At 37.4% G+C, this 9,827-nt stretch overlaps 4 protein-coding genes and 2 non-coding genes across 7 annotated transcripts in view; 5 read left to right on the top strand and 1 right to left on the bottom strand.

Moving 5' to 3' along the window:
• The first annotated feature begins 657 nt into the window (after nucleotides 1–657).
• On the top strand, nucleotides 658–2,564 carry LOC18023263 (vacuolar protein sorting-associated protein 55 homolog). Of its 2 annotated transcripts, none has more exons than XM_024159545.1 (4): nucleotides 658–839; nucleotides 1,295–1,346; nucleotides 1,877–2,001; nucleotides 2,085–2,563. In XM_024159545.1, exons 2-4 carry the CDS (start codon nucleotides 1,314–1,316, stop codon nucleotides 2,266–2,268), a joined length of 342 nt encoding a protein of 113 aa, XP_024015313.1. In that variant the 5' UTR covers nucleotides 658–839; nucleotides 1,295–1,313; the 3' UTR covers nucleotides 2,269–2,563. The 2 variants fall into 2 exon arrangements, with proteins under 2 accessions (XP_024015313.1, XP_006407438.1); XM_006407375.2 differs by lacking the exon at nucleotides 658–839 and adding an exon at nucleotides 850–1,188 and having other exon boundaries at nucleotides 2,085–2,564.
• A 390-nt stretch (nucleotides 2,565–2,954) lies between these two features.
• On the top strand, nucleotides 2,955–3,051 carry LOC112089037. Its single transcript, XR_002900849.1, has one exon. It is a non-coding gene; the product is annotated as a small nucleolar RNA Z266 (small nucleolar RNA).
• A 60-nt stretch (nucleotides 3,052–3,111) lies between these two features.
• Nucleotides 3,112–3,204, top strand: LOC112089036. Its single transcript, XR_002900848.1, has one exon. It is a non-coding gene; the product is annotated as a small nucleolar RNA Z266 (small nucleolar RNA).
• A 1,452-nt stretch (nucleotides 3,205–4,656) lies between these two features.
• LOC18023264 (cyclin-B1-3) lies at nucleotides 4,657–6,885 on the top strand. The gene is made up of 7 exons (XM_006407377.2): nucleotides 4,657–4,791; nucleotides 5,007–5,182; nucleotides 5,281–5,523; nucleotides 5,639–5,740; nucleotides 5,833–6,081; nucleotides 6,180–6,517; nucleotides 6,602–6,885. The coding sequence occupies exons 1-7, from the start codon at nucleotides 4,755–4,757 to the stop codon at nucleotides 6,735–6,737; spliced, it is 1,281 nt and encodes a 426-aa protein (XP_006407440.1). The 5' UTR covers nucleotides 4,657–4,754; the 3' UTR covers nucleotides 6,738–6,885.
• Nucleotides 6,886–7,236: 351 nt separating this feature from the next.
• On the top strand, nucleotides 7,237–8,764 carry LOC18023265 (40S ribosomal protein S14-3). The gene is made up of 6 exons (XM_006407378.2): nucleotides 7,237–7,334; nucleotides 7,721–7,840; nucleotides 7,938–7,983; nucleotides 8,112–8,197; nucleotides 8,300–8,429; nucleotides 8,536–8,764. The coding sequence occupies exons 1-6, from the start codon at nucleotides 7,332–7,334 to the stop codon at nucleotides 8,601–8,603; spliced, it is 453 nt and encodes a 150-aa protein (XP_006407441.1). The 5' UTR covers nucleotides 7,237–7,331; the 3' UTR covers nucleotides 8,604–8,764.
• Nucleotides 8,765–9,304: 540 nt separating this feature from the next.
• LOC112088940 (salicylate/benzoate carboxyl methyltransferase-like) overlaps nucleotides 9,305–9,827 on the bottom strand; it is a gene marked incomplete at its 5' end in the record, with an annotated part of 962 nt that continues 439 nt past the window's right edge. The window contains one exon of the mRNA XM_024159498.1: nucleotides 9,305–9,658. Coding sequence (XP_024015266.1) covers nucleotides 9,305–9,658 — 354 coding nt within the window. The remainder of the gene's footprint in view (nucleotides 9,659–9,827) is intronic.

Raw genomic sequence — 9,827 nt, forward strand, 5'->3', positions numbered from 1 at the left:
AGAAAAGTGGGCGATGAACAGAGAAGCTTCACAAGTGGCGTCAAATGATTAGGATGGTGTCGGCGTCCACTTGCTTTCGCGTTCCTGCTTCTTGGTTTAGCGATCGATCACTTTGTCTCAACTAGTGGTTGCAACTACTTGTCACTTCATTGTGTAATAATTGGAGTCACTATGCTATTTTGTTTTTGGTCAACTATTGGACTATGCTAGCTAGTTATATTCCCGATTTATCCAAACAGACTTATCTACCGCAAAAACAAATAAACTTGTTAAATAACACCTTATATAGTGTAGGAAACAAAACCAACAGTTGAAATGGATATTGCTAAAATTTGGGTTACAAGTTACAACCTAGTCTTGTTGTTGGACAATACTTTCGCTTCTTCTGCCATTGTTGCTGCTTGCCTCCAGTGGCACGCCTCTTATATGCATGGAGTAACGAGATATACTCATGCTTGAATCTTTAGGGTTTTCTCTGCTAGAATCAAAGTTGTAGCGACGCCGGTATGGTGTTACGCTACGCCTAGTCGCCTACCATAAATCTATACTGTAGTTTCATTAAAAATAATCGACAGCTTGAAAAACCCAATTACAAACCAAAATAAACCGGGAAACCAAACGGATGGAAGAAAACCAATTTGGGCCGGTTATACTTTTGGGTAAGTGACGACTTTGACACGGTGTTTCGATTTTGCTCCCAATCGCCGATTCCATTTCCTCCCTTCTCTCTCTCACTGGTTAACAACGAAATCCTCTTTACAGTCACCGGCGATCGGTCAAGAGTCGATCTCCGTTAATCAGAACATTTCCCGTCGCCGTCATGGCGATGACTATTGAAGGTAATCAGCTCTCTTTCTATTTTATTGATTTTCCTAGCGGAATCGAATCAGATTCGAGAGGATTTCCCCCTTGTCCATTTCTTCTTGCTTCGTGCTCGTATCTTCAGTACGTTTGTATATGGAAATCGAAAACGTTCTTATTAGTGTTTGCTCATGGGTTTTGAGCCTTGATTTACCCAGATTGCGGGTTGTTAAAGATTCATGATTTTTTGATTTTGTGTGCTAGGGTTTCTGCGTTTTGAAATATTCCAACTCACTGATTGTTTTGCTATTTGTTGTTTTTTTTGGTATGTCCCGAATCCCGATGCTGACTTCTTCTGGAATGCTCAAATTGCTGTTTTGGTACAGTGTAAGTATAACTCTTGAAGCTCTTCGTATATTACTCTCTTGTTACATTTGTGCTGAAATTTCGTGACCTTTACAGAGATTTTTACATTTTGTTTCTTGATGTGCAGACTTGCTGGGCTTGCCTTCATGTTTTCATCTAGTATCCTCCTTCAGATCCTGGTACGGTTAAATATATCAGTGTCATCTTAAAACTCTTTAAACCTGATTCTGTAAACTGTGCTTGCTCAATATCATAACTAATTAGCTTAATTTCTGTATGCCTAGGCTTAGATCATTCTTCTCACATTAGCAATTTTGTTTGTTTACTTATGCGCTTACTTGTCACACCACCTAGACGTTAGTAACTGCTAAGCTGGAAATTCAACCCTATTTAGATGCATATAGTAGCTATAGGAAGATAACCGAGAAAAGCTAGCCATTGCTGGTGTGAACTCAGTGTCTAACTTGCTAATGACTTAGACTCTCTGAAATTTTTTTCCAAACCCAAGCATCTTCCCTCCTGAACTCATATTTATATAGGTCTAATTTTTCGTTTGCAATTCTATTATAAAAAAAAGCAAAGGCTCATCAGATTTTACAAATTTGACAAGTTTATCATACCCTTGTGATGATATCTTTCTTACTGGATAACACAGATTCTAGTCGTCTGAGAAATAATATAGCGGTAAGTTTTTGTTTTTGGTGGTCAGGCATGTGCAATATATGGTAATTGGTGGCCAATGCTATCGGCACTCATGTACGTGGTAGTGCCTATGCCTTGTTTGTTCTTTGGAGGAGGCTCTACTCAATTCCTAACTAGTCGAGATGGTGGAGGGTTAGTTACTCTGGGCTTGGCTTGTTAGTTTCAAAATCTACAAAACATCAGTTTTCCGAAAATTGCTTGTTCTTAAAACGCAGGTGGATAGATGCAGCTAAGTTCTTGACAGGAGCATCAACCGTGGGGAGCCTTGCGATTCCAATCATCTTAAGGCACGCGCAGATGATTGAGACCGGTGCAATGCTCATAGAATTCACATCCTTCTTTATATTCATATGCACCGTCATGTGTTTTCACCGGGCTAGCCTCGATGATGATTGGTAACAGAGAGCTTGTTTCTTGCTGGTAATCTACTAATCTGATTCGCATGAGAAAGAGAGAGGAGGGTTAGGATTGAAGAAGATGATGTTATTATTATGCGATCGAGAAAACGATGTTAGGGAGTATTGTGTTCTTCTTCTTTTCTCTTCTCTTTTGTAAAGCTTTTGTATCAATTAGTGTCTGTAAAAAAAAATGTTTATCCATCTCGTGAATGTGATGCTTTGTGTTTCTTATAAAAACCTCTTGGAACAAGTAAAAACAGATGTGATTCTCTTCGTACCTCTCTATAATATCGTCTTTGTACCTCTATCCAATCTTAACCTCACGAACAAGAAGGTATCACCACTTTGCAACGTCAATATCACTGCAAAATTAAAATGATCAAGGCCCTTCAGATATATAATCCAAAACCCATTTCCTTTTAGGGAATAACATTATTTATTTAATCGATCCAAAAAACAAAAGCCCATGGCTTACGATTGAGCCCGATAAGGGTAGATGCGTATTTTCACCCGGACTCTCCCTTCATATATTATCCTCCCGTATCACATTCCATCTCAGAAATAGTTTAGCCGTCTTCTAGGGTTTTAATCTCTGTAATTTAGGGTTTTCCTATCTTGTTTTGTGTTGATTTCGTTCTGTTGCTGAGAGTGTATTTCTGATTTATTTGGTGTTTTCTTTGAATTCGAAACGGCGAGGATGATGATTTAATTAGATGTGCGAATGGAGAGTTTCTCCATTTTGAGCTTAAAAACTTAATTTGGCAATTAATCTGACTTCGCCGTCATCTTCACTGATTTTTTTTATCGTGTTTTTTTTTTTTTGGATTCTCTTTGTAATTGGAGGAATGGTTTTGAATGATGATTCAATTAGATGTGCGAATGGTTTCATTATGAGCTCAAAAACTCTATTTGGCAATTTTCCTCTGACATTTCCATTTCTCCAAGTTTTTTTGTTTGAATGCAAATTAAATATTTCGTCTTCTTTGATTTTAACACTCGTGTTTTTGGTTCGTCAAATTTCGAAAAATGATGAGTTTTTTTATTATTTATTATAAGGGTGTCGTTGTGTTTTCTAATAATGAGTCTTACATAATTATTTTACTTACTGATATTCTGATTACGTCATTTGAGACTCTATGTCCTGTGTATGGAGCTTCTAGACATTTTTGCTATCTAAAACACTAGAGTTGTATGCTTTTTAATCATATTCGCTTGAAAGCTTGTTATTTTTGAGGTATTTTCCAGAAGCTGAAAAAAGCATGAAACTGGCTTTCAAGTGAATGTGACTCAATTATGGACTCTAGTGTATGGTGAAGTTGCATTAGTAGATGTATTTTGGATCCACCATTAAAGCAGATATTATGTAACCCCGGGAATCTCAAATCTTAATATAAAGTTCTACGTTACCATGATCTCGCCGGATTAAGCGCAATAATAAATTTCCACCCTCGAACAGAATTGAGCAGGTTCAAATTACTAAAGAAAAAGATTTCCATTCAAATTCCGTTAAAGTCAAACTTTTTGTAAGTATCCAAAAAATGTTTAAAGGCTTGTATGAAATTAATCTGTAGAGAAGAGACGGAATTAAACAATGTCGAACCAAAAAAAAAAAAAAAGAACAATGTAGTAGGCCTAGAACGATTGTCAAATGGTATTTGGCCCAATCCGCTAAATGTTTTGAACATTATTAAATAGAATTAGGTTTCATCCACTATAAAAGAAAAAAAGATATAGTTCAACATACAAAAATTAGGCATAATTCTGATTAGTAGAAATGTGAAGCACGATCAAGGATATCTTACTGATGCTTCGAGTATCACATCAGCATACTATAATTTTTTTGTGGAATTAATTTATATTTATTTGTACTTATATTAAAAAAAAAGAGCCAAGAATGACAAATCTTAAATTTTTACGTGTACTTTGTTAGGTATCCAAATCCATTCGTCGTCGAGGAGCACACAGATAGAATGGAAATAAATTTTTTTTTTTTTTTGGTGAAAACAAAAAAGATAAGAACCATTTATAGAATGGAATTTTCATTTAATTCCAATGAAAACCCAAACCTGGAAATTAATGGAAAATAAACGTTATTTAACACTCCAACGTGGCCATTAAAGGGAAAGGGAACAAAAAAAAATAATGGCGTGAAATTTTCTCGTTTCTTTATTTATCCTACACATAATTTCCAGACATTACAATGGTATCACTAGGGTGAGAACGTTTAAACCTTTACCTTTTAACCGCTTAAGAATCTCTTACACTTCCCTCATCCACCGTTGGATTTGAAGTTAACGATCTAACGGTTCAAATCCGACCCCGCTCAAAAATTTGCCCGTTGAAATGTTTCTTTAATGGCTCCTCCTCTCCTCTCTTCTTCCTTGTCAATAAGAAGCATTCTCTCAAACATTCTTTCAGATTTTCTACAGCGAACAATCAAAACAAGAAAAGAGGTTTGAAGAAAACAGCAATTGAAAAGGAACGATTATGGCGACGAGACGAGTTATTCCTCAACAACTCAGAGGTTCAATTCATTAACCAGTCCTTTTTTTCTTTAACCCTAGGGTTTATCATAATTGAGGATTTTAGATCATGGGTTTCTGATTCGATTGTTTACATATTCGAATTTGGTGAAATTAGATCATGGGTTTCTGATTCGATTGTTTACATATTCGAATTTGGTGAAATCAGAGATTGAGTCATAGGTTTTGATCGGTAATTTCTGTGGATTAAAAACAGGTGATCCCGTCGACGTGAAAAACGCAGCAGCAAAGAATCGTCGCGCTCTCGGCGACATCGGAAACATTGATTCTCTTCCCGGAGTTGAAGGAGGAAAGATTAATCGCCCCTTGACCCGTAACTACCGTGCCCAATTGCTAGGAAACGCACCTGTTGCAGCCGCCGCTAATAAAAAGGTTCGTTTTTTATTTGTTTTTTCCAAATCTTGTTTTAAGAGAAGAGTACTTATGATTGTTGAATCTGTTTTTTTGTCTTATCTTCCTTACTAAAACAGCAAACCAATGTCGACAAGGCTCCAGTTCTTGATGGAGCTCAGGTTGTGCCTAAGAAACCAGAAGCTGTACGGGCAGTTCAAAAGAAAGGAAGAGCTGTTAAGCGACAGCCATTAAAACCTAATATTGAAGTGATTGTGATCAGTCCTGACACGAACGAGATTGCAAAAGCTAAAGAGGATAAGAGAAACGATGAGTCCACGAAGAAAGTGACATACTCTTCGGTTCTCAATGCTCGAAGCAAGGTAGATTCTTTGATATATTTTATCTTTTGTTGTTGTGATTGACATTGAAAACATAACTGGCAATGTTTCTTAGACTGTGTCCTGAATGTTTTGTTTGCGTCGTTTACACACTTAGGCTGCTTCCAAGGCTCTGGATATTGACTCTGTCGACAAAGACAATGACCTTGCTGCTGTGGAGTATGTTGAGGACATGTACACTTTCTACAAAGAAGTTGAGGTAATTTGGTCACAACCCCTATTGTAATAATATGCTTATGGACCAGTATTGTGAATGCTTCTTGAAGTTTGTTGTTTTCTTATGTGTTGCAGAATGAGAGCATGCCTCAAAGTTATATGCAAACACAGCCAGAGATTAATGAGAAGATGAGATCAATTCTTGTAGACTGGCTTGTAGACGTTAACATCAAGTTGGATCTGTCCCCTGAGACTCTTTACCTCACCATCAACATAATTGATCGTTTCCTGTCTCTCAAAACTGTACCTAAAAGAGAACTACAGCTTCTAGGTGTTAGTGCTCTGCTCATAGCTTCGAAGTATGAAGAAATCTGGCCTGCTCAGGTATGTAACACACACACACACATATATATATATACTAATGCTACAAGATTATTGTCAGCTAGAGCTAACCATGTGAATGGGTTTTGTGGTGTGAACAGGTCTATGATTTGGTATATGTCACAGACAACTCGTACAACAACAAGCAAATTCTAGTGATGGAGAAAACCATTTTGGGAAGTCTGGAATGGTACTTGACAGTTCCAACACAGTATGTGTTCCTTGTGAGGTTCATCAAAGCTGCGGTATCTGACCCGGAAACGGAGAACATGGTTCACTTCTTAGCTGAGTTGGGTATGATGCACTACGACACTTTAATGTTCTGCCCTTCTATGCTCGCTGCTTCAGCAGTCTACACTGCGAGATGCTTCTTGAACAAGACCCCTGCTTGGACCGATACTCTGAAATTCCACACAGGCTACTCTGGATATCAGCTCATGTTAGTCTTTCTCTCTTAAGTTTAGACTCATCACTATCATCATGTACTGAATTCTCTCTGTCTATGTGTATGTGTGTCTTGTAGGGATTGCGCAAAGCTTCTAGCTTTTATTCACTCGAGAGTTGGGGAGAGCAAGCTACGCGCTGTGTTCAAGAAGTATTCGAAGCCGGAAAGATGTGCTGTTGCTTTGGTTTCGCCAGCCAAGTCTCTTTTGTCTTAACATTTAGACCTCCTTAAAGTTGCTGGTTCTCTGTTCTTGGGTTCTTGGGTTTTGCATTTTATTTTCGTTGTAAGGGTAGTTAATAATGTTGCCTGCAACATTGTAACAAAAAATCGAAACAACTCTACCAGATATGAAATGAATTCTGTTTTTATAATTGTTTTGGCCTTTGTTTCATATTTTAGAACTCTGTCAAATTCGATTTATGATATGAATGTGGAAAACTTTCTTTGTTCTCTCCACATGAGGGACGATCGATAGAAGCTGTCACATTAAATTTATCAACATTGTTCGTTAATCAAAGCTTAAAACAATGGTATTTTCGTATAAGAAATTTGAGAATTGAGAAAGTGTTGCAAATTTTGCTGGTAGAGAAAAAGATCAGTACAAGGACTAAAACGACGACGTAGCTGTGAATTCCAGGTGCTGAGGGTAGTTACGTCATTTTCTCTTGAGGTTTCCGATGTAACCCTAATCTATAAAGTAGTTTTGTAGCGCCGATATTATGTCCTCGTTTCTTTCCACTGCCAGCTTCCAGAGAAGAACATCCTAAAAACTCCGAAGCGCTTCTACTTTCCTCATCCATTTGTCAACATGGTAAGCTCCTTCTCTCCATCAATCATCTGTTTCGGAGAAGGTAGCTTTCGTTAGTCTGTATGGAACAGAACTCTGTGCTGAGATCATTTCTTAGATTTTACATAGGTTATTTTAGATTCCGAATGTGAAATTTTTGCTGGGATTGATGAAATTGTGTTTCGGTTCGTGAACCGAATAAACTCTAGCCGCAATCGGAGTTCTGTGTTAATTATATGTTTGAGCTATGCGTAATTGTGCGATTGATCGTCTGTTGTCTGATCCATAGTGTAGACGTATGGGGACAATAGAGTAGTGAACTTGAAGTGATGGGTTGTGTCCCAGTCATTGAGTGTTAGACCAGTGAACGATCAGTTTCTCAAATTCGTTTTGCTATTTTCTCTTTACAGTCGAGGAGAAAGACCAGAGAGCCCAAGGAGGAAAATGTCACTCTCGGACCTGCTGTTCGTGAAGGAGAGCAAGTTTTCGGTGTTGTTCACATCTTTGCATCATTCAATGACACTTTCATCGTAAGTGTTCTTCTTTCTTCACGACTTATAAGTATTTATAATCTCCTGTGTGTAGTAACATTTTTATGACATTTCTTTCAAAAATTTGTTCTTGCAGCATGTGACTGATCTGTCCGGAAGAGAAACCCTTGTTCGTATCACTGGTATGTTCTCTCTTAGTAGTCCTTGTTTATGTTTGAATAATTCCCTAGTGTAGACTCTGATCTAGAATGTAGGAGGATTCTGCGAGTTTGTTCCTCAAAAAAACAAAATTACACGTTTTTGTATGTAGGTGGGATGAAGGTCAAGGCTGACCGTGATGAGTCTTCTCCTTATGCTGCTATGCTTGCAGCTCAAGATGTTGCTCAAAGATGCAAGGTCAGATAATTTATTCAATATTCATCATGTACTCTCGGCCTCTGTGCAGTATGTTCGTTCATTCATTCCCTTACTAATAATATATAATGCAATATGTGACAGGAGCTAGGCATCACAGCCATGCACGTGAAGCTGCGTGCCACTGGAGGAAACAAAACCAAGACTCCAGGTCCTGGTGCTCAATCAGCTCTCAGAGCCCTTGCTCGTTCAGGCATGAAGATTGGCCGTATAGGTAAACTCAACTGACTGAATCTCTTGTACCTTTTATTTGTCTTGTTGTAGAAGATTTGTTTCTTTTGATTATTCACGCAATCTTTCTTTTGAATGTCTCTTCGCAGAGGATGTGACTCCAATTCCCACCGACAGTACACGCAGAAAGGGTGGAAGGAGAGGAAGAAGACTGTGATCAGTCCCGGCGACCACTCTGGGTCCAACCCAGTCTTTTTTTTGTAATGTTTTTAAACTTTGATTAAAAAAAAGGCCCATGATCTATTATCCTTGTTTTTTTTTTTTTGTAAACCAGCAGACGTTGATCTATTTATCTATTAGTATCTAAACTTAATTTTGCAATCTATAATATCACATTTTTTTTTTGCTTCTTAGTTGTTGTTACTTACAATCAAAAGAGAATGAACCAACAGATTTAGCATCTCAACCGGTTATATATAGACATCATAAACGAAAACCATCAAATTGACTATTATTTAACCATTTAATATTCCAGATCTGACTTATTAACAAGATGGCCTTAAAACAAAACATACAGTCACAATTTTACTTTCCAAGAGTGTCATCACATCATTACACGAGTGCTAAGTACAAAATTTACACCCAGAGCCGAGCTAATGAAGCCTTTGCTTCCGAGTTCGCCTCTTCAAGACGTCAATTATTCATCATTTTTTAAAAAACTAGGTCTTATTTGTCCCACATCCACAAAACTGAAATAATATAGGAAAGGAACTGCGCTATAAATAAAAGAATCGTTTAAAATTAGTTTTTTTTTTGTTACAGAATTTTTAATAAAGGGTTTAAGGGGGCCAAAAAATTTCTCTTGCTTGTAATATCAGAATTCTCAGGCGCGACTCTGTTTACACCACAATAGTTTGGTTATGTCTTAGTCAACGAGACAACAAGAGTGACGCTCGTTTTGTTTTTGCAGCTCATATGCTTAGTCACATGATGCGCATACTTATCAAACAAGATATCGATGATGTCTCCTCCAAAGTGAGCAACGAGCATTGGTTCAGTAACGGCTCTTATACAATTGGATTCATTGTATCCTGCTTCATCGTCATCTTCTTCGCCATTGTCGCAGTTACTATGACCAAGATCGAATCCATGAGTCTCCAAGCCATTGATTTCAAAAGATCCCTCGTTTCGAATTACTTCCTTGAGTTCTTGTTCGTTCGGATCATAAAATGGCATGTCGAATGCATCTAATTTTGATTCACTTACTAGGCCCTGTATAAAAGACTATACGATAAGGACCAAGTGTTTCATATTCAGAAAAATAAGAATTATGGTCTTTATTTGAATAGATATCAAAACAAATGTTCATTTGTTGGTCACTTTGAATAAAAAATAAAAAAAACTGTTTGGCATTAAAATAGACGCATAAAACGGAAAATTG

The sequence above is a fragment of the Eutrema salsugineum genome, unplaced genomic scaffold, assembly GCF_000478725.1.
Source record: "Eutrema salsugineum unplaced genomic scaffold, Eutsalg1_0 scaffold_13, whole genome shotgun sequence".
Classification (NCBI taxonomy): Eukaryota; Viridiplantae; Streptophyta; class Magnoliopsida; order Brassicales; family Brassicaceae; genus Eutrema; species Eutrema salsugineum.